Source organism: Vipera ursinii (assembly GCF_947247035.1).
Source record: "Vipera ursinii genome assembly, chromosome: Z".
Lineage (NCBI taxonomy): Eukaryota > Metazoa > Chordata > Lepidosauria > Squamata > Viperidae > Vipera > Vipera ursinii.
The window spans coordinates 23,342,560-23,367,682 of NC_139517.1; the positions used below are offsets into that span (position 1 = coordinate 23,342,560).

The window sequence follows — 25,123 nt, forward strand, 5'->3', positions numbered from 1 at the left end:
AAATCTGTGGACATTTCAAAATATGCTAATTACATAATTATTGCAGTTGGTATGAATTTTAAAATTATTAAGATCAGGCATTCAGAAATGCATACCACTTCTACTATCCTTATTATTTAACAATATGAAACAGAAAATCTTTGTTATGTTCTTAAAATGTTAAGTCTAGTGTTATGTACTGGGCTCTTGTGAAACACCATGTGGGTTGCTGGAGCAGCTAATGGCTCTCCAGCAACCCAGACTTTAAGTCTCCTGTGCAGCAATTGGCTATCTTCAGGTGGCAATGGTTGATTCAAAACCTTTTGGCTGCTGCCTAGGGGTTAAACTATATATTGCAGCTAGTTGCAGACATTTCCCCAATACAGTTCCAGCACAAAATAAACAATGAGTTATCCTGTACTCAGCTTCGCGTCTTCATTCCTGCACCCAAGAACCCGCTATTTAACATCCAGTTCAAATATAAATTGAGAACTTTTTTGGGTTATAATTAAAAGATACATGAAAAAGTGGGGTATGTATACAAGAATGAAATCTGAACCTTTATTTACTTATTATTTCCTTGTTTCCTTCTTTTGCCTCTCCTGTCTCTTTTTCAGCATATTTTCATTTCATTAGTGCTTTTAAAGCAAAACATTAATGCAAAAGAGTTTTTTCCTTTTTTTGTAGAATCTATTACTAATCTGACAATAGCAATAAACATTGGAAGCATGTGTAAAACATGAAGCAGTATGTAAGAACCCACTAGTTCTATTCTATAGAAAATATCCAGATATTTAAAAGGTTTGGATTAATTCAAATCTAGACTTCTATGATCATTCTGTTCAATTTTCTGTGGAAAAAAAAGCATTTAGAAAACTTGATACAATATCACAAATTCTTGTCCATAGTTTTCTTATCAATAATACTTCGGATGAGTTTCAATAGAAGAGCTGAAACTGCATATCATCAATATGAGTTTATTTACCTTGTCTTTAAAATGTGCTTTGGAGTATACAGGAAGATCTATGTAGTCTCTTTCTACAATACTTTAAACCAATTGCATCATTTCTATGACCACATGGCAGCTGTGGAAGGTTGCTGCATGAATCTAGAATCCTAGAAAAGGTACCTCTGCTTTAAAGGTTTATACGTAAGAATTATATTTCTGTTCTTTGACAAAGCACTTTGTGGAGATTAAACCCAATGTGCTCTTCAGTGCTGTTTTAGTAATCAACTGCTTTATGTGCCTTCTATCTCTTGCATAGGAGTTTTGATTACAACATCATCATCAGTTATGTTATCTGCATGAAGTTATTTTGTGTGTTGGTTTTATTCTAGCCATTTTACATTTCATATTCACTGTTCTTGGGTAGGTATTTATCTCAGTTTACTATAATAAACATTAATATATTTATTATCATTTCATCATTTGTGGATTAGACCAGAAGATAAATTGAGAATTATAACATTGTTAATAAAAAGTTTACATTTTTACTATTACAAGTCCTTTTTCAATTACAGATTTCTAGCTCCTAAATGGCTACTCAATTAAAAAATAGCGTTTTTCAAAAAAATAAAATAAAAAATGGTCCAATTTAACCAAATGCTAGGTCTGCTTCTGCATGACCTAGTCTATAAAGTGGATAATGTGAATTTGGCTTAGTCTGATATGTGTGACAAGCCAAAATAAATTAAGAAATTTAGATGTACGTTTAGGTTCTTTATCATTTTTTAAAATAAATAATCCTTCACTATAATTAATTAACCCACCCAATATGATTAGTATGGCATTCAGCTGGAAAACAGGATAATTTTCCCTTTGAAGGTACTTAAAAGGAGTGTAGAATACTTCTTGCTACACTAGTTGATTTCATAATTTCACAGCAAGACCATTTTCAATAATTCTTGTTTGATATTTTGTGTCATATGATTTCTTTTTGGAAATCTTCCAATATTTTATGCCTACATGACTTTGATTCATATTAATGGTGGGCTTTGTGTGATGAAGGTAACTTAGTCAATAATGTTAAGATGAAGAGGGAAGCTTTTTGTCACCTTACACCTTTTTCTGTTTTTGCCATTGTAAAAACAGGATTCTAGACTCCATAGTACTGAAGTAGCTTCATTAGTATATTTGTTACTTGAGATACAACTGATATCAATGAAGGCATCATTCATAGACAAAGACTGAATATCAGTATTTCCTTCCATTTTAATATTCTCCAATAAAGAATTTAAAATAAGAAAAAATATTGAAGTTTGTATTCCTATTGAGAAATTTAAAATATTTTTCTACACTCTTTCCCTGAAAAATTGCTGAATTTCTGTCTAAATTATCAGTATGTATGTATGTATGTATGATACATATATATGTATATATATGTAGTATTTAGAATAAATATTCATATTCATTCATATTATTTTATTCATCAATACTGCTTAAAATGCCACCCCGAGCTTTCCATAAAAGCAAAGCTTTTTTCCTTTGTTTTTTTGTCTTTTTAAAAAAATAATTGTGTTAATCACTACCAACATTTTGGTATATCCCCATCCTATCACATGAACCTTCAACAGATGGAAATAAAATAGTGTATTTCTTTATGAAGAGATTTTCTGATGTCAGCTAGAAATATTTCAAACTATGGTCATGTTTTGCTAGAGTCCCAATTTTATAATATATTTTATTATGATTTTATGTCTTTAAGAACTGTTAACTTAATTTTAATTTAATAAATTTTATTATAAATTTTCAGACAATGTTCATTTTTTTAGCCAAATATTGTAAATTGTTTGTGTGTGTTGGCTGAGTTATTTTGGCAATTTATATTTTCTGGTGACAGATTGCAATAACCTTTTTTATATATTTCATATAAGTAAGTTTCCATGTTTCCTTTCAAACTATTCACCTGAAATTTTGATTCCCTCAGTATGGAAAGGCTTACCAAAATCCAGTGCTGACTTTCTTGTCTGAAATTGAGAATAAATATTTTTACATAACAATAGGCTCTAATTTGGAGGTCTATGCAGTCTTTGAAAATGATTTGAGAGAGTCTTGGGAGGAAAAAAGAAGAAGATATTGCTGTTTGTAAGAGTTATTTCCAGCTAATACAGAAAAAAGAAAAAGAAAAAGAGACTGCTTTAACACATACTAGACAGTACTTGTAGACTTGAAATGTCCAAAGAGCTTTCTGAAAATCCTTTTGGAAGCTTAGAAGTGCCTAATTTAATTTTCCTTTTCTTCTAGATACCTCTTAATAAAATGGATAACAAGTCATCTCCTTCCAATTTTCTGCTCCTTCAATTCTCAGCAGTCTGGGAATTACAGATTCTATACTTTCTTCTGTTCCTGATACTGTATCTTGCAATTGTATTAGGGAATCTCCTGATTATTTCTGCTGTTATTTTTGATCATCACCTTCACACCCCCATGTATTTCTTCCTGATGAACTTAGCCATTCTGGACCTTGGCTCTGTTACTACTATTATCCCCAAATCCATGGGCAACCTTTTCATGAACTCTAGAAACATTTCTTACTCTGAATGTGTGGGTCAGATTTTCTGTTTTATATCCTTTGTTGAATCTGATTTCTTTCTCCTCACAGTCATGGCATTAGATCGTTATGTTGCCATTTGCCATCCACTACACTATGGCATATTAATGAATAAGCAAGCTTGTGCACAAATGGTGCTTTCTGCTTGGCTAATGGGAATTTTCAATGGAGCAATGCACACTACAGGCACATTTGCAGTCCCTTTTTGCTCCAATGTTGTTAATCAGTTCTACTGTGAAATCCCACAGTTACTCAAGCTATCTTGCTCTGATTCATACCAACCTGAACTTACTATTCTGGCAATCAATCTTATGATAGAAGGAGCTTGTTTTGTTTTCATCATCACAACATATGTGCTGATCTTTACAACAGTACTAAAAATCCCTTCTGTTCATGGAAGACAAAAAGCCATTGCTACCTGCCTTCCACACCTCATTGTATTTTCTATGCTTATATTCACTGGGTGGTTTGCCTATTTAAAACCACCTTCTAATACTGCATCTAGTTTGGATATAGCATTAACTATGATATACACCTTTGTCCCACCTCTGCTGAATCCAATTATCTATAGCATGAGAAACAAAGAGCTCACAGTTGCCCTCACCAAATTATTTCTTTCAGCATGTTCTTCTATGGAAACCTATTTTAATGTTTCCATATCACAGTGAGTTTTGCATTGACTTAATCACTTCCATATATTTCAGGGAGATTAAAGATATTTTAAATAGAATATTACCAAAATTTAGGCAAAAACATGTTCCAGAAAAGATTTGAAATTAATATGAGGTTGAAGCTTGAAATTTTATTTGTCTTCTGAACTGGGAAAAACATCAAATGCCCTAATAAACCACACTAATTAAAAACAGATAATATTCTAATGTATGTATTTGTTCCCTGTATTTTGGAAATGCAGAGTTGAAATGTTCTAACTTTTAACTTCTCAAAACCATTTAATATAATTTCTCCTCCTCCTCCTCCTCCTCCTCCTCCTCCTCCTCCTCCTCCTCCTCCTCCTCCTCCTCCTCCTCCTCCTCCTCCTCTTTCTTAGTCTACACCCAAGGTAGATTAGACTCTTTTTTTTGCATACTTTCAACTATAGCTTCCAACAGGGCTTTTTCCCTCATAGAATGCTCAGAATGGAGTTCTGGCACCTTTTTTGGATGGAACCTTGTAGGGTAGGCAAGGCGGGTTGTATGACATGTGTGAGTTCCGGCACCTTTTTCTTTTACAAAAAAAGCACTGGCTTCCAACATAAAATTCTGAAGTATTTAGCCAAGAAAAGAAAAATAAAAACTATTATGCATTTGTAACAGAGATTGTAGTTGTGAAAGTGAAATGAGCATAGAAATTATCTTGTACACTAATCAAAATAGTTGAAAGGCCAATATAGTACAGGTTGTATAGATTAAATATAAACAGAATCTATAAAAACATTTCCCACACCTACATGGAGTTTAGTATGCTAAGATAAGACTCATGAGAATGGCCCCCTGAGCAATATTACATACTTCCCAAAGAAACACCTCTGTTTTTATCTTTCATTCTCATATTAAAAGAAATTGTTTCAAGAACACTTCATTCCATTTTGAACAATGCAACAGGTTAAGAGGAAAAGAGTCAGAGGTTTGACTGCCTATTACAAGCTCAGATATTGAAAATGAAAAATGGAAAATAAGTCAAGAGTCAGTGAATTCCTTCTGCACGGATTTCCTATTAGAGAGGAGCTACGGATAATCCACATCATTGCTTTTTTAATAATTTATTTAGTAACCCTTGTTGAAAATCTGATGGGACGCGGTGGCTCAGTGGGTTAGGACGCTGAGCTTGTCGATCAGATGGTCGGCAGTTTGGCAGGTCGAATCCCGAGTGCCGCGTAACAGAGTGAGCACCTGTTACTTGTCCCAGCTTCTGCCAACCTAGCAGTTCGAAAGCATGTAAAAAATGCAAGTAGAAAAATAGGGACCACTACGGTGGGAAGGTAACAGCATTCCGTGTGCCTCTGGCGTCTAGTCATGCCGGCCACATGACCACGGAGACGTCCTCGGACAAGCGCTGGCTCTTTGGCTTTGAAACGGAGATGAGCACCAGCCCCTAGAGTCGGAAACGACTAGCACGCATGTGCGGGGGAACCTTTACCTTTACCTTTATTGAAAATCTAATCATCACCACTGTCATTATTTATAGCCATCAACTCCATTCACCCATGTATTTTTTTCTAGTCAATCTATCCTTGCAAGATTTTGGCTCCATCTCTGTCACAGTTCCCAAGTCGATGCTGAATTCCTTGATGAACACTGAAGCCATTTCTTACTCTGGATGTCTCTGCCAAGTTTTCTTCCTTGTTTTCTTCATGCTGTCTCATTTCTTTCTTCTGGGCATAATGGCATATGATCGTTATATAGCCATATGTAACCCACTGCATTATGAGACTATACTGAGCAAAAAAGCCTGCATCCAAATGGCAACCAGTGCATGGATTGGTGGCCTTTGCTATGCAATACTTTATACAGGAAACTTGTTTACTGTGAAGTTCTGTTCCAGAATCATCAATCAGTTCTTCTGTGAAATCCCTCAGTTGCTCAAGATCTCTTGCTTTAACTCATATGTTGTAGAAGAAGGGATACTCATCTTTGGTTCTTCTTTAGGGTTCATTGTTTTTGCTCTAATTATATTTTCATATGCGAAGATTTTTCAAGCAATTTTGCAAATGCCATCTACCCAAGGAAAGCAAAAGGCCTTCTCTACTTGCTTACCCCACCTCATAGTCATTTGCTTTTTTCTGGTAAGTGGTACCTTTGCATACCTGAAACCCACACCAGCTCTCCATCAACATCAGACATCCTGATTTCTATGTTTTATTGTGTGGTGCCACCAGTCATGAATCCACTGATCTACAGCATGAGAAATAAGGAACTCAAAATGGCAATCTGGAAACTGATCTTCAATATTTTTTCCAACACCTTGTCCCAAATTTCTCAGTTTTGTATAGTTCAATAAATGTTGTCATTTTTTGGGCTTTTTTCAGTGGGCAATTATACAAATACTAAACTATCTTTTCTTATGCAAATCAACTGATAAATTAAATGGAACTGATTCAATGTTTTAGGCTGTCTCCTTGTGAAATTGATAAAACTACATTTTTAATATATTTCTTTTTGTTTAGAATATTGGTATACAAATGTGAGCAGCTTGCAATCAATAAAACTTAATTTAGTTAAAAATATTAATGTCACATACCAACATCATACATCTGTTCCTTTAAAGATGAAACAACCTGCTTCCAGAAGTGGTGAATGCTCCAGCACTGGAAGTTTTTAAGAAGAGACTGGACAGCCATTTGTCTGAAATGGTACAGGGTTTCCTGCCTGAGCAGGGGGTTGGACTAGATGACCTCCAAGGTCCCTTCCAACTTCTTCTTCTTCTTCTTCTTCTTCTTCTTCTTCTTCTTCTTCTTCTTCTTCTTCTTCTTATTATTATTATTATTATTATTATTATTATTATTATTATTATTATTATTATTATTATTATATACATCCATTCATTATTATTTATATTTTGCTGCAAACATAGTAGCAATGTATGGAAAATATACTTTGTGCTTTTATCTATACATGAATTTCTTTAAATATAAATTTTACAGTTGGGTTTCTTAATTCCTTTTTCTTTTAGGAAAGATGCAATTTTCTCATTCATTCATTCATTCATTCATTCATTCATTCATTCATTCATGCATTCATTTTGGTTTAGTGGTTAAGGCACCAGGCTAGAAAGCAGGAGATTGTGCATTCACATTCTGCCTTAGCCATAAAAGCCAATGGGGTGACATTGGACCACTCACCCTTTCTCAGTCCAACTGACTTCCCAGGGTTGTTGTTATGGAGAAAATAGGTGAAAGATGTGTTGGGTATGTTTGCATCCTTGAGTTATTCATAAAAGTAAAATAGGCAGGCAATAAATAAAAAAAAATATGATGAACTTTGGCAAATCATTCTTTCTCCAGCACAACTCAAATCACAGGGTTGTTGTAGAGAAAATACGAAAAGGAAGGTGTGTTGGATAATAAAGCTGGGATAAATAAACACTTTACTATATACTTTACCATATATTTTACTATATACTTTATAATATATGTGAGAGAAAAAGTTAAAAAAAATATTTCTATTGAACATACATAAAGCTAATGGAGAATATCTGTCTGTCTGTCCATCTGTTTCTCTCCAGATATTTGTATCTATCTTCATAACGTGAAACATTTTCTTTTTGTATTGGGGTGAAATATGTCATAGTGTTGAAGCAAATAACATATTAAATAAAAATGTTATTCAAGTTTGAAAATGTATTTTTATGAGTTACCAGCAAGAGTATTAATCTATTTCCTAGGCTCCCATTTTTTGTTTATTTTGTTACATTTAGAAACCCTAATCTTAACCTTCTATTTACTATAAACTGTAAAATGTGTGCTCTGCTACTCCCTCAGAATCAATAGGATACTAATATGAGGGCTTGATCAATAATGACTCATTCACAAAGTATGGAAACTTGGTTTTTTACTGATTAAATGAAGAGTATTTAAATAAAGAAGATATGTTGTTATTATTACTATTATTATTATATCTAATAATAATAATAAAAATATTCATGTGTTCTGCAGTACACTTCTGCAGTACACTTTTACTGTATATCATTGGATATAAAACCAGGACTAGGACAAAAAAAAGTCAAAGTAGAAGATTTGTCCATGTAATCAAAGTCCCATACTTTTTTAATGTGTGTTGCAAGCATGATCTTGATGTCTGAGACTCTCCTGTGAGATGTCCCTGGTTTGACATCCGGTGACATCATGATGCGTAAGATAGTTTCCTATAAAATTTACTAAAAGTGATTTTCCATTTCTAAATTCCTCCTCCTCCTCCTCCTCCTCCTCCTCCTCCTCCTCCTCCTCCTCCTCCTCCTCCTCCTCCTCCTCCTCCTCCTCCTCCTCCTCCTCCTTCTCTATAGCATTAGTATAACATGGCAGTATTTTATCCAAGAATAAACAAAATTATAAATAATATGATTATAAAATAAACAAAATAAATTTAATTAAGTAATTATTATACATTTAACCATGTGTTAACCATTCTTAACAAGTTCTTAGGTTTTTTAAAGATATGTCAAGATTGGCTGTCTATGGAGATTCTCATTCATCCAGGTCATGGTTGTCCCAAAGGTGCTTTTTCAAGAGGCAACTGGACCCCCTTGTTTTTCTTTGAAAACATTTCACTTCTCATTCAAGAGTCTTCTTCAGCTCTGACTGGATGGTGGGGAATGGAAGGATTTATATTCCTTGTAGACAGCTGGAATGGTGAGGGAGCATGAACAGATTTCCAGAAAAAATTGCAGACTACAGCAACCATTTGCACTTCAGTTTGAAATGCAGACAACACAGACTCAAACCCAACTGTCTGTACCTGTGAAGGGACACAGGGCAAAAAACATCATGCAGCCAAGAAGGCTCCACACACATTTGCACCACTCAGGTGACCCTGAGGACACAGAAAAACCTCCAAATGACCTCAACGACACTCTAAAAGAAATCAAATGCAAGGCATATACATCCTTCCATTCCCCACCATCCAGTCACAGCTGAAGAACATTCTTGGATGAGAAGCAAAATATCTTCATAAAAAAAAAGAACCAAGAAAGTCCAGTTGTTTCCTGAAAAAGCACCTTTGGGACAGCCGAGATTGATATTTGTTTTACATCCGAGCTATTTGCACAGTCTACTGTATACTACAGCTTTTTACATTCAACTCTGAAGTACTTAGCCAACTAGGGAAAAGTAAGAAAAAAAACAAAAATCAATTATGCATTTGTTAATGAAGTCAGCCCAGATTTTGTGTGTGTGTGTGTGTGTGTGTGTGTGTGTGTGTGTGCATGTGTGTGTTACAATCAAAGCAGTCTGGAAGATGAACACAATATTTGCTCTACAGATTAAAGCACACCCATGCACTTTATGGCCCTGGGGCCACATTTGGCCTTTTGCCTGTCCTTGTCTGTTCCATGATGGCATAGGCAGGGGTGCGGGAGCAGTGGAGAGGGGTAAGGGGTGGGGTGGCAGCAGCAGGGGAGTGGTGGGAAAAGTGGTACAGGAAGGGATAGCAGAGCAGCAGAGTGGGCAGTGGTGGCAGCCTTCCATAACAGTTCCACATTCTCATTTGGCACTTTGGAAAATAAATTGCTGATCTCTGGATTAAAGTCAGTATGAACAAAGCTCTAACCACATTTTCCAACACCTACAAAAGTATACTAGGCTCCTGAGAAATCCCCCACCCCTGAGAATAATTACAAGCATCCCATAGATAAAACTTTCTTTTTACCTAGCACTCTAACATCAAAATAAATTGTTTGAAAACCAATGCATACTGCCACAGATACATGAGAAAAGGGTCTGAGGGTTGAACTCCTATTAGAAGCTCTGAAGCTCTGAAGTCTAAAGAACCAAATGGAAAATAAATCTGGAATCAGTGAATTCCTTTTGCATGGATTCCCTGGTACTGAAGAGCTACGGATAGTCCACACTGTTGTCTTTTTAATAATTTATTTAGTGGCCCTCATTGAAAATCTCATCATCACCACTGTCATTGTTTATAGTCATCAGCTCCATTCACCCATGTATTTTTTTCTAGTCAATCTATCCTTGCAAGATCTTGGCTCCATCTCTGTCACAGTTCCCAAGTCCATAGTGAATTCCTTGATGAATACTGAAGCCATTTCTTACTCTGGATGTCTCTGCCAGGTTTTCTTCCTTGTTTTCTTCATGATGTCTCACTTTTTTCTCCTCTGTGTCATGGCCTATGATCGTTATATAGCCATCTGCAAACCATTGCATTATGAGACTATAATGAGTAAAAAAGCCAGCATCCAAATGGCAACTAGTGTCTGGATGGGTGGGCTGTCTTATTCAATGCTCCATACAGGAAATTTGTTTACAGAGAAGTTCTGCTCTAGAATCATCAATCATTTCTTCTGTGAAATCCCTCAACTGCTCAAGATCTCTTGCTCTGCCTCTTATGTTGCAGAAGAGTGGGTACTCATTTTGGGCTCTTGTTTAGCATTCATTCTTTTTCTTCTGATTGTTTTTTCATATGTGAGGATTTTTAAAGCAGTTTTGCAAATCCCATCTACCCAAGGGAAGCAGAAGGCCTTCTCTACCTGTTTACCTCATCTCCTAGTCATTTGTCTGTTTCTGGTAAGTGGTATCTTTGCATACCTGAAACCCACATCCAGCTTCCCATCAACATCAGACATCCTGATTTCAACATTTTACTGTGTGGTGCCACCAATCTTGAATCCATTGATTTATAGTATGAGGAACAAGGAACTCAAAATTGCATTCTCAAAGCTGATCTTCAAGTTTTTTTCCAATACCTAACAAAATTTTCTCAATTTTGTGTATTAAATAAATGCTTTAAAGTAATTCTTGAATACAACACTGGGCAGCTTAGAACCAATAAATCTTAATTTAGGTAAAAATTATTATTTTTTCAGACCAGCAACTACAATTAAATCTTTGTGAAACAAAATAAAATATACAGCAGAATGCTAACTGTTGTGTTGAATTCCATACTCCCATTCCTTTAAAGGAGAAATGTATCCATTCAGTATGATTTATTACTTGTATTTTATTGCAGAAATAAGATAAATATATAGAATGGTAATGTTCCTGTCTCTATATAGATTTATTTAAATATAAATTTTATACTGGCTTCCTTAATTGCTTTTTTTATATAACAGAGGCATTTTTACTGTCATTCCTGTTAATTAAATATGTATATCTAGATAATAATATCTAAAGATAATATTAAATAAAATATATAAATATATGCAAAAAAGCAGGAACCAAAGTTGCTTTCATGTATCATCATCTTTTTGAACTTACTTAAGAAACCTAGTTTGTTAATTTAAAACAGAACACACTTGACAGTATTTATGAAACAGTGTTGGTGAATGGAAAGTGTCCAAGAAAATATTTGATTTTTCTTCATGCAATGTATTATAGAAGTTTTTCTTTAAAAACAAACATCCTAATTTATATCATATAATAATGTGAAAAAGTGTTTTGAGAATTTTCCATAGAGCATGACTATAAAACATATACATCATCTAAATACATTAAGGTAAGTAAATTAAACTTTATTTAAAAAGTATTTATTTTATATCTTCAGGGACAAGATAAGGAGCCAAAATATGAAGGTAGAGGTTTTACTCATTTAATAAGAATTCAATTTTTTGTGTTGAAAACAATATCTTGACCTTTCAGAATCCCCCACTGAGTATCTCTGGTTTGATTTCTGGTGACAACATGGTGCATGTAGGTAGTTCCCTTCAAAAATATAAAAATTGATTTTGCAATGCTTCTTCCTCCTCCCCCCTCCTCCTCCTTGGTATAATGTGAGGGTACTTCATACAAGCATAAAAAACTATAACAGCACAATTAACAAGTTAAACAAAATATTTTCATTGCATAATGGAGATACATCTCATTATATACTGACCATTTTTTAAATAAATCCTTACATTTTATAAAATAAGCCAAAATCTAATGGATGTTACCTGGAGGATTACTTGGAATTTCTTGTTAGAAATTTGCACTTTAATAATTATAGGCTTTCCTACTTCCTCCTTAATAAGATTATTAGTATGAGATGCTAACTATTTTCATCCAAGAATAAAATGTCTGTATCTCAGAGTAAAAATTGATTTTTATCTCCATATTTTAAAAAATCTCAATAGTATACCTTTAGTATTAAATACAGTGGCCCTGTCAAGCGCCAGGGAAATCAGCAGTTCAAACGATAATAAAGATTTATTGTAAGCTTAGGCTTTCTACAAAAATCTGAACCACTAATGGCCCAAGCAAATTGGTGGTAGATAAGACTGGAAAGAATTCAAGGTGGGCTAGACTGATTCACATTTGACCCCTCCCTCAGACTCAGCCTGGTCATCTCCTATAGGTACCTAGGTACTCATCATTAATTGGTTCCAGAGGGCATGATAAGTACCAAAAAAAGATGAGTAACAAGCAATTTTTTCCTATAAGAAATAATCTAGTGGATCACAAGGCAGCTGACACTGACAAATTCTAGCTTGTCCATCGAGTACTACACAAAGGATGAGTAGTGGGTGACATTTTCACATCAAAATGCATTGAGCATGAAATTCAATGAACTTCAAAGCATTTAAGTACTAAGATGCCACTGAATTTAAAACATTGTGCATATTGCACTATTTTTAATTCATCACAATCTTACCTTTGTAATGTTCTACTGCTGTGAATATACCAGTTAATTACACACATTATTTGGTAATTTTAAAGTATGGTATTAATAACCACATAAATGTAAAGAGTATAATAACAGAACATATAAAGAAGGCACAAAGGAGAAACTTGAGGAATATGTCTTACATTTATGAATGTTGATAACATATTTGAAAAGTGTCTGAAAGTGTAGATCAAATAAAGGTCCTTACTGATCACAAGCAATAGAAGAAAATTAAAAGTTCCAAGTCTAACAAAGTATGTGGCTATCTATCTATCTATCTATCTATCTATCTATCTATCTATCTATCTATCTATCTATCTATCTATCCATCTATCTATCATCTATCTACCCACTGTTTCAGTTCTGTTCCTGATTATCTTAATAAAGCATGTTCTTGCTTGCAACCTTCCGTCTTGCTTATTGCCTGCAAAGAACTGGCTACACAACACTGGCAACGAAGGTGGGATGATGCTTCTTTGTAAGAGCCTGAAGTCACTAGGGGATGAGACCAGCACAGCACCTGGTAGGGACAGTGTACCCCCCTTGATCTGACTAGCAAGCCATGCTGGAGACCACCCCACCCTGTGGACCAGCCCCAAGACCCATGAAGAAGCAAGCAGCATGAGGCAATGCGAGACTTCAGCCGCGAAGACTTCTCACCATGTTGAAGGTCAGAAAGCTCAAAGAATTTGATGTCACACACCCGGAGAGATGGTCATCCTACATCTCGAGAGTGGAGAACTACCTTCGAGCAAATCAAGTCACCAAAGATGGCCTGAAGACCACAACACTCCTCTGTGTGTGTGGGCCTGCAATGTTTGACATTGCTGAGAACTTAGTTGCACTGGCACAGCTGGAATCCGTTACTTATGCAGACCTGAAAAAATGGCTCAGTGACCATTTTCAACCAAAGCTGTCAGTGATAGCGTGGAGGCATGCTTTTGAACAGTGAGTACAACAACCTGGCGAGATGGCCACAGAGTTCATGTGTTGAGACAAGCTTCGCGCCTTTGTCAGTTCACAGACTTGGAAGAAAGGCTTCAACATTGTCTCATCTGTGGACTCAGGAGTAGATAGCTCCAACAAAAACTTTTCATGAAGGAGACTCTCTTGCTCCAAGAAACTTTAAAAGAAGTTATGGCAGATGAAGCCACCGGCAGGGCCATAAAGGCGTTGCAGTCTGCCAAAAGCACTCCACATGAAGAAGCCATCCAGCACAAGGATGCTGAGCAATGAGAAGATGTCGACTCTGACCACAAAGTCAACAAGATTCAATGGCACCAAGGAAAGGAACAGAAGGTCCTTTACAAGGCAGTTCCCTTCCTTCGATATTTGGGCTGTGGCAGCTGCCACCAATGAGCAGACTTCTGATTCAGGACAGCCACATGTTGGGCCTGTGGAAAATCCGGCCACATCACTGTTGTCTGAGGAGGTCTCCAGAAGGACCACCAACCAGACGAACTGATCAGGAGAGGTACCAGGGCCCCGGGGCAGCATAGAGTAGGGTTCTACTACAGCTGCAAGAGTGTCTGCAGCATGGGAGCTCACAAAGGCTGCATTTTATGGGGGAGCAGGGTTATTGTCCCCAGTTCATTAAGGCACCGTGTGCTCCAGTCTCTGCATGAGGGCCATCCAGGTGAAGGTGCTGGCATGGAGCTACCTTTGGTGGCCAGAGTTAGATAAGGCTATCAAGGTCCAAGTACACAGGTGTTACACATGTCAACAGTCCAAACCAGAGATGCCACAGGCCCCTGTCCACCAATGGGAGGAAACTTATACACCATGGTCAAGGATTCATATTGACTTGCACAGCAATGGGCAAAAGCCCAGCAGAGCTTCACTGGGGAAGAATATTAATCATGAAACTGGACAAGTTGCATCCTGACTTGGTAGCAGCAAACACCGCATGCCCAAAGGCACCAAGGGGGTTGCAAGTGGGTGATGGGGTATGGGCCCAGAACTAAGGGCATGGGAACTTGTGGGTGCCAGGTAAAATTGTTAAGGTCTCAGGACCCCTCTCCTACGAGGTGGTCCTGGATGGGGGGGCGAGTCATTTGCTGACATATTGATCAGCTGTGAAGGCATTTTGCAGAACGGCCACTAAACGAGGACCTCACAGTGGATCTGCAATAAGAGCCAGCAGCCGGCAGCCCAACAGATTAGTTCACACGCTCTGAGGACTCATTCAGTCATTACAACGGGGAGGTGGCCGTAGATGGACAAAGTCTGGGAGTGCAACTTGGGTCTTCAGATTGGGAAGGACAACCCAAACAAGGCACAAGCTCCACTGACTGAGCTACACCATTGGACTTTGGTTTGGGCTGACCAGGAATGGCCAGCCAAAGGGACTTGTGTCAATTCAACTCATGTGAACCCAAGAATCCTGGTCTACCCAGCCCAGCGGGCAAGTTGGTAGACCAGGAGTTGCCCAGAACCCCCAGGTGTTCCGAATGGCCACATAGACCACCAAAATATTTTCAAGATTTTGTTATTAAATACTGTGTGTACATTCTAGGGGGGAGAGGTGTAATGTATTGGGATTTTTACTTGTACTGATTCACGTGTCTGTTTGAATGTGGCTTAAAGGTTGCTCAATGGTTTGTATGTGTAACAGTCAATGACTAAACCAGACTTGCTGTCTCCAAGAAGATCATTGGTTGATTTGGGGCAGGAATGAGTTCCTTTAAACCTATTGGCTGCTGCCTAGTGGCCAACTGTATAAGTAGCTGCGCAGCAGCCACTGTTTCAGTTCTGTTCCTGATTACCTCAATAAAGCATGATCTTGTTTGCAACCTTCCGTCTTGCTTATTGCCTGCAAAGAACCAGCTACACAACACTATCTATCTATCATCTCCAGCTATTTCTATATAATGTCATGACTTGAAAATATTTTTAATATCAAGCATTTAATTGCTTTCAAATTTATTTTGAGTTATGTCATAGTGTTGAAGCAAATAATGTATCAAATTAAAGTGTTCTCCAAGTTTGAATTCTTTTTTACTGGTTATCAGAAATAAGTTACTATTATGAGTAATAATTTATTTCCTAGCCCATTTTTTTTCCTTTTCTTTGGTACCATTTTATTTATCTATTTACTTTAAACTGCTAAATATGTGATCTGGCTATTCTTTCATAATCAGTAAGGTTCTAACATGAGTGCTTGATCCTTGATAGCTTATTCACAAATTATGAAAAGTTGTTTTTTTGTTCTTGTTAAATGAAGAGCATTTAAATGAAGAAATACAGCTAATGTGAAATACAGCTAATCAGAAACAAGTGTTCATACTCTCTGCATTGTACTGCTGTCTTGGAATAGAAAATCAGGGCAGCGACAAAAAAGAAAAAAGAAAAAGAAAGAAAGTAGGGGATTTGCCCATGGAAGTATTAGAGATAAGTTGATTCATACTCTCAAGGTTGTTCTGTATTTCTTTCTGATTTAAAATCATTGTCCTTTGAAATTGTTGCCGCTTATCATATGTTTCCTTTTGTAAAGTATTCATTGTTTCAGATTTGTTACTCTCACTTTGTTTACACAGCTGCATTTTTTGAGAACTTTGGGGGTCAGAGAAAAAAAATCGTCATGCACCAGTAGGTGTCAGCGTTTGCTCATTTTCCAGGTCTTTCTAGTCTTCTTTTTCTCTCTCTCTAAAGGGTAAATTTTGCTGCTTCTGGTAACCAAAAGGAGGGAATAGAATCCCCCTTCTCCCCCCCCCAAGATCTCTCATTTTTGGGACTTTCTTCTTCAGGAAAATAGGTAGGATAGAGAAAATCAATATTCTTACCCAGATTCAAGCATGCTGTTTAAAATCCGCTTAGTTTAAAAGCTTATGGCTTCCGTTGTTTCCAGCTGTGACTGGACATGAAGTTAGCCAGCCTTTTCTTCTGTTGGTTTTTGGGAGGCTTCTCCTTGACCATTCGGGGAGACCGCCATCTCTCCTAAGTCCCTGGGATTTCCTTCCTTCATTCCACTCCTTCAGGGTGGGTTCTGGCCCCTTAGGGTCCCCAAGAAAAACAAATTTCAGCCAAAGGGTTTGGCATTCCTAATCTTCCGACTGCTCTGCTGAAAAACAGGAACAGGAACTCCCATGGAAGTATTATTGTAGGCCACCTTGGTGAAAGGGAGGTGGTCAGTCCAGTTTGTCTGTTGGTAGGAAACATAGCATCTGAGGTATTGCTCCACTATTTTGTTAGCGGATTCTGCAGCCCCATTGGTAGCTGGATGAAAAGCAGATATTAAATCTTGAGATGTTCTAATTAATTTAAGGAAATTCCTCCAAAATTTTGCTGTGAACTGCATTCCTCTATCTGAAATTATTCCTTTAGGGGTGCCATGCAGTCGGTAGATATGTTTCAAAAACAATTTAGTCAGTCATTGTGCAGATGGGAGTCCTTTACAGGCGATAAATGAGCCTGCTTTGAAAACAGATTTATCACAGTCCAGATGACAGTATTTCCTCTACTGTTGGGTAGGTCTACAATAAAGTCCATAGCTATTTCTTCCCATGGTTGAGAAGGGTCTTCTACCAACTGCAGTAGCCCAAGGGTTTTCCCTGGAATTCTTTTCATGGTGGCACATACAGTACAACTCTTGACATAGTTTTCTACAACTCGTTTTAGCCCCAGCCACCAAAATTGCCAGCGGATGAGTTGTAGAGTTTTTAAATATCCGAAGTGTCCAGCCTGTTTTACATCATGCCTGTGTCTGAGAGCATTGAGATGGAGGGTTTCAGGTAGATACAATTTTTTCCCCATGTATGCCAAACCATGCCTGCATGTTAAGGAGGTTTGATTATCTTTAAACCATCGATCAGTAAGGAGCTCTCATTTTATCTTCTTCACTCCCGGGTCATCAGGATTAGGGGTTCTGCGAGGCGTGAGTTGTGCAGCAGGTTGTGAACTGGGGATAATTGCCTCATAGATCTCTTTGTGTTCACTTTTGTACTGTGGCAGTTGGGACAGCATATCAGCTAGGAAGTTTTTTCTTCCTGGTATGTATGTAAGTAAAGTTAAAACGCTTAAAGTACTATGCCCATCGCACTTACTTTGGGGACAATTTGCAGGGAGTTTTTAGTGCCTCTAAATTTTTGTGATCTGTCCATACTTCAAAAGGCACCTTGCTCCCTTCTAAATAATGTTGCCAGTTTAATAGCCCCCATCTAATTGTGAAGGCCTCCTTCTCCCAGACTGCCCATTTCCTCTTGCCTTCGGTGAATTTCTTAGAAGTGTAGGCATAAGATTATAGGACTCCACTTTTATTCTTTTGTAGTAACACAGCTCTGACAAAATGCAAGCATTGTTTATCTAAAAAGTCTTAATAATGAAATGAAACATCGGCACTCATGGAGGGATGCCAGAATCTGAAATCTCCTCCCCCCAAAATCATCATAACACACACACAATCCCTGCCTTTATCTACATGTCATAAATCACATTATCTAATTAGTTTCACTTCCCATTCTGTACTTGGACTTTTCTAATCTTCTCACAACATCAGGGTAGATTTCCTTCCCCCCCCCAAATGAAGCAATTAAAGTAACAGGCTGTCTCTTACATTGTCAGTGCAAAAACATGTCAATGTTTGCAGCATTGACAATTTACTTTTGAAATTGAAATGAGCATAGAAATTTTCATGTTCCAATCAAAGCAGTCTGAGAAGCCGGTATATAACTTGCTGTATAGATTTTAGGTAGTATAAATAAAACTCTAACCAATTTTTTAAATACTAACTTGAATGTAGGGCTGTTAAAGAAAACAAAGCAATATTTATACATACATAGAAATATATGTATGGTAAGCATTCACATTCAGTTATCTATCTACCTAATACATGTACACATAGCTTCAGAATGGTAATTCTCATTTTTAAAGGTTTTCTTTGATATCATTTATTATTTTATTTCAGTTCATTTATTACTAATGAATCTTTTTATAAAAAGAGAATAGAATATATAGACAAAAGGCAGCATGAATGCAACTCTATCTTTTCCAACACCTATATTTACTTAAACACTGCTAAAGTGAACTAGACTCTTGAGAAATCATCCTTCTGAGGATAATTACAAACATCCCACAGATAAACGTCTTACTTATCCAGCACTCTTCTATTAAAATAAATTTTTTGAAGAGTATTTCATTCTATTTTGAATACTGCCATGGGTACATGAGAAAAGGATCTTAAATTTGACATCCTAGCTCTGAAGTCTAAACAACAGAATGGAAAATAAATCTAGAATCAATGAATTCCTTCTGCATGGATTCCCTGACACTGAGCAGTTATGGATAGTTCACTTCATTGTTTTTTTTAACAATATATTTGATAGTCCTCATTGAAAATTTCATCATCATCATTGTCATTGTTTATAGCCATCAGCTCCATTCACCTATGTATTTTTTATAGCCAATTTATCTTTGCAAGATCTTGGTTCCATCTCTGTCACAGTTCCCAAGTCCATGGTGAATTCCTTGATGAACACTGAAGCCATTTCTTACTCTGGATGTCTCTGCCAAGTTTTCTTCCTTGTTTTCTTCATGATGTCTCATTTCTTTCTCCTGGGTGTCATGGCCTATGATCGTTATGTCGCCATCTGCAAGCCACTGCATTATGAGACTTTTGTTGTTGTTGTTGTTAGCTGAGAAGTCATGTCCGACCCATCGCGACCCTATGGACAACATTCCTCCAGGCCTTCCTGTCCTCTACCATCTTCTGGAGTCCATTTAAGCTCACGCCTACTGCTTCAGTGACTCCATCCAGCCACCTCATTCTCTGTCATCCCCTTCTTTTATTGCCCTCGATCTTTCCCAGCATTAGGCTCTTCTCCAGTGAGTCCTTCCTTCTCATTAGGTGGCCAAAGTATTTGAGTTTTAGCTTCAGGATCTGGCCTTCTAAAGAGCAGTCAGAATTGATCTCCTCTAGGACTGACCGGTTTGATCGCCTTGCAGTCCAAGGGACTCGCAGGAGTCTTCTCCAGAACCACAGTTCAAAGGCCTCAATTCTTTGGCGCTCAGCATTTCTTATGGTCCAGCTTTCACTGCCATACATTGCAACTGGGAAGACCATAGCCTTGACTATACGCACTTTTGTTGACAGGGTGATGTCTCTGCTTTTTAGTGTGCTGTCTAGATTTGCCATGGCTTTCCTCCCCAGGAGCAAGCGTCTTTTAATTTCTTGGCTGCAATCCCCATCTGTGGTAATCTTGGAGCCAGGAAAATAAAATCTGTCACTACCTCCATTTCTTCCCCATCTATTTGCCAGGAATTGAGAGGGCCGGATGCCATGATCTTGTTTTTCTTAATGTTTAGTTTCAACCCAACTTTTGCACTTTTCTTCTTCTCTTGCAACAAGCGGCTCTTTAGCTCCTCTGCACTTTCTGCCATTAGAGTGGTATCATCTGAAGAAGTGGTATCATAAGAAGAAAAAATGCAAAGAAAATAGCAAAAAAAGAGGCAACTCACTTAAAATAAACAATCTACACCTCCAGGATTCATTTACTCTCAAATCAGTTCCATCAATCCATTTATTTTCAGTAGATTTTTCAAATGTTTATTTATTGCCTTCTTTTGCCTTCCGCTTTCTTCTGCCGCTACAGTTCTGGAAGAGGAGCAGCTTAAAAGCCCGCTCCCCCACTTTCTCCACGACTTCAAATTGTTCTTATTTCCTCCCCACAATTTCCAGCATTTAAGAAAGAATTTTTTCCCCTTTTATAGTCTCTTAATCATCTCACCCAGGCAATCCTCCAATTTTGGTTTCTGATTCTTCCAAACGACTGCCCCCACTTGTGATGTTTTGCAATGGCTGTCTGACAGCTGCTGGTCCAGGAAGCTTCTATCAACTCTCCAGAAGGTTGTGATCCCTTCTGTGCTGCCAAACTATGCTTCCCTTCTTCACCATCCTTATGGCTCTGGTCCCTCAGCGGACCCCCCCAAACAGCTGAGAAGCGACAATCCTTTGGGAGCCCCCAAAGGATGAGTCATACTTCCACAACACTCCTCCCCCCTTAAGTACAGCTCCCCTTGAAATCCTTTGACTCTTAGCTGGTGCCAATTTGCACTGACCATTAGTAATTTAAATTCTTATATATAGCTATATAGTATATAGCACAGAATAAACTTGCAGTGCCTTTGAACTCTGTCCAGCTCCTGAATTCTTACATCTGATAGGAACAAACTGAACTAGCATGCATCACTGTGACCTGGCTCATTTCTCCTCTCAGAAATGTGTCCAGCAGGCTTAGGATCTAGCACCAGCAAAGACCTGAGGGCAAGAGAGCTGGAATGGATATTGTTATCCAGGAATCTCTTTTGGCCTTCATGCTTCACAAGTTTTGGGGTGTGAGATCGCAATCCTAAAGTTGGTCACACAGGGTTAGTTGGGAGTATTGCTGCTGTACCAGCCTCTGTGTTGCACAGCAACCACCTCGCATGATCTGTTGGAGTCCATTCAGGGCAGGAGGTGGACTTCCCCAGCCTTAAGAACATTAGGGACTTCCATCTGTCATCCCAGATGGCCTGGGAATTCATGCCCACTATGGAAGCCATGGACCTATCTTAGGTCATCTAAGACTTGATGCAGGACAATGGTCACTCTCCAGATATGATTTTCTTGTTGAAGCAGTGGCAACATGAACTGATGAGAGATTTGGGGATCAGATCTTGGGGAACCCTTGGTCAGATCATGCCCTCATGGCTGTTAAATTTTCCAGTGCTGGCCCTCTCTGCCAGCAGGCAAGACTTATTTGAATGTCCCAGTCTCAGCAACTAATGGACCTGCTTCAGTTCCAAAAAGAGCTGGGGATATCCTGGGCGGTTATCCTATGCAGTCTTTGGTCACAAACTGGAATCATAAAGCAGCTGAGGCCCTGGACAGGACTGCACCTGTTAGATGTCTTCTGGCCCATCACTCCCCAAACTCCCAATGGATTACAGGGGTGTGCAAAGAAATTTGTTGAACACTTGATGGATAATTTCACTAGGGTCTGTTTTCAATTTAAGTTCAAGGGTGGAACAGTTCCATTGGAGATGTTTGGAGAATAGACTTGCCTGATTATCTGGTTTAGTCCTGTTAGACTAAAGGAAGTCCTGAGGAAGTGAAAAAGGTCCTTGGGGCTGTCAAGGCAACTACTTACTTATTAGATACTTATCCCTCCTGGTTAGTGAAAACTTTCTGGACAGGTGGGTCAAGGTGGTGATTAACATAGTGCTACAAAATAGGGCATTTCTGACACCATTTAAGGATGACTTGGTCCACCCCCTCCTCAGGAAATGATAAGTTGCCTTAACCTGTTTGAACATTTTTTGTTCAATTTCCCACCTTTCCTTTCAAGGGAAGACAGTGGAAAAAGTGGTTGCCTTACAGCTCCAAAGATTTTTGGATTAACTGGACCCCTTTCAGTCAGTTTTCAGGTCAGATTATTGAGGGGAAATGGGGACAATCAATTGTTTTCTCTGAAAAATGTCCATCTTATTGAGGGAAAATATGAAGACAGGCAGAATATATATATTGCAGAGATGGGGATCAAGTGCAAGCAAAACATACAATGATTAAAAAATCAGAGAAAAAATCAGAATTCCCCTTCAATTCCCTCATCTAAGTCATTTATGAAGATATTGAAGAGTACTGGGCCTAAGATGGAAACTTGTGGTACCCCACTGCTTACATCTCTCCATGTGGATGTAGTGCTGTTGAGGACTACTCATTGAGTACGGTTTGTCAGCCAGCTACATATCCATCTGGTGGTGATGTTGTCTATTTCATCTTTTTCTAGCTTACCAAGAAGTAGGTTGTGGTCTACTTTACCAAATGCCTTACTGAAGTCTAAGTATACTATGTCCACAGTATTTCGCTGGTCAATTAGTTTAGTCACTTTATCAAAGAATGAAATAAGGTTGGTTTTGCATGATCTGTTTTTGACAAACCCGTGCTGGCTACAAGTTATAATTTTGTTTGCTTCTAGTTGTTCGCAGATCTGTTTTTTGATTATCTTTTTCAGGATTTTCCCAGATATTGATGTTAGACTGATTGGTCTGTAGTTTCTTGGGTCTGGTTGTTTTTCCCCCTTTCTTGAAGATCGGAACCACATCAGCTCTTTTCCAACCCTCAGGTATTTCTCCAGTGCTCCAGAATTTTTGAAAGATATGGTGTAATGGTTCTGAGATAACATCTGCCAGCTCCTTCAGAATTCTGTGATCTAATCTGTCGGGTCCCGGTGATTTATATTCATCAAGCTCAGATAGTTGTTCTCTTACCATTTTCTTGCTTGTTTTAATTTTTGTTTCTAGTTTGTCTTTTGCAATGGATTTTGCAGTGGCTTACATAGATGTAAACATTCACATTCTGATATCTATCTACCTATCTACATACATACATAGCTTCAGATTGGTAATTGTCATCTTTTTACTGTTTTCTTTGTTATCCTTTTCGATTTTATTTCAGTTCATTTCTTACTAAGAAATCTCTTTGTGCAAAGAAGAAAATAGAATATATATATACAAAAAGAAACATGAATAAAACTCTAAACATATTTTCCCACAACTACATGAACTTACATCTCTAACGTAAACTAGACTTTTGAGAAATCACCCTCCTGAGGATAATGACAAATATCCTATAGATAAACCTCTGCTTTTAAATTAGCACTCTCAGATTAAAAGAACTTCTTTGAGCAGCATTTAATTCCCTCTTGACTACTGCCACACGTACACAAGAAAGGGTTCTTATGTTTGATCTCCTGTTACAAATTCTGAAGTCTAAAAAGAAGAATGGAAAATAAATCGAGAGTCAGTGAATTCCTTCTGCATGGATTCCCTGATACTGAGGAGCTACGAATAGTCCACTTTGTTGTCTTTTCAATAATTTATATGGTAGCCCTCATTGAAAATCTCATCATCATCACTGTCATTATTTATAGCCATCAGCTCCATTCACCCATGTATTTTTTTCTAGTCAATCTGTCTTTGCAAGATCTTGGCTCCATCTCTGTCACAGTTCCCAAGTCAATGCTGAATTCCTTGATGAACATGGAAGTCATTTCTTACTCTGGATGTCTCTGCCAAGTTTTCTTCCTTGTTTTCTTCATGCTGTCTCACTTCTTTCTCCTGGGTGTCATGGCCTATGATCGTTATGTAGCCATCTGCAGCCCACTGCATTATGAGACTGTACTGAGCAAAAAAGCCTGCATCCAAATGGCAACCAGTGCATGGATGGGTGGCCTTTTCTATTCAATACTTTACACAGGAAACTTAGTTGCAGTGAACTTCTGTTCCAGAATCATCAATCAGTTCTTTTGTGAAATCCCTCAGCTGCTGAAGATCTCTTGTTCTGACTCATATGTTGCAGTAGTCTGGGCTCTTATCTTTGGTTCTAGTTTAGCTTTTTTCTATTTTGCTATAATTGCTTTTTCTTATGTTCAGATCTTCAGAGCAGTGCTGAGGATCCAATCTACCCAAGGAAAGCATAAGGCCTTCTCTACTTGCTTACCTCACCTCATAGTCATTTGTCTGTTTCTGATAAGTGGTAATTTTGCATACCTGAGACCTATATCTAGCTCATCATCAACATCAGATATCCTGATTTCTATGTTTTACTGTGTGTTGCCACCAGTCATGAATCCACTGATCTACAGCATGAGGAACAAAGAACTCAAAATGGCATTCAGGAAACTGATCATCAATATTTCTTTCAAGAACCTGCCACAAATTTCTCAGTTTTGTGTAGTTTAATAAATGCTTTAAAATCACCTATTACTATGAATATCAATTGATAAACACCAGCTGCCTGCAATTAGTGCAGGTTCAAGTCCCACCAGGCTCAAGGTTGAACTCAGCCTTCCATCCTTCCGAGGTAGGTAAAATGAGGACCCAGATTGTTGGGGGCAATAAGTTGACTTTGTAATAATGCCGCTTGGGGGGGGGCTAAAGCCCTAATAAGCAGTCATATACATAGAATGAAGGCTATTGCTAAGCACATTGATTTGTGCTTTAGATTGTAAGCCGCCCTGAGTCTTCGGAGAAGGGCGGGATATAAATGGGATTTAAAAAAAAATAACTGAATCAGTTAATATCCTTATGAAATTGAAAAAAAAACCTACAATGCTTTTATGTACTTGTGTAGCCTTGTTTTTTGGTTGTTTTAAAACATTTGTTTACAGCTTTAGGCAGCTTACACTCAATAAACATTAATCTAGTTAACAATATGATTGTGTCAAATCAGCATTTAGGATTAAATCATTGTGATACTGCATAAAGTAATACAGCTGAATGTTAACTGTGCTGTTAAATTTAATATACTTTTTT

At 37.7% G+C, this 25,123-nt stretch overlaps 1 protein-coding gene across 1 annotated transcript; it reads left to right on the plus strand.

Annotated features, from left to right (window-relative positions):
- Positions 1–3,238: 3,238 nt before the first annotated feature.
- LOC310649189 (uncharacterized protein) lies at positions 3,239–24,550 on the plus strand (the record flags this gene model as incomplete). The annotated part of the gene is made up of 2 exons (XM_083377495.1): positions 3,239–4,194; positions 23,578–24,550. The coding sequence occupies 2 exons, from the start codon at positions 3,239–3,241 to the stop codon at positions 24,548–24,550; spliced, it is 1,929 nt and encodes a 642-aa protein (XP_083233621.1).
- Positions 24,551–25,123: the final 573 nt, after the last annotated feature.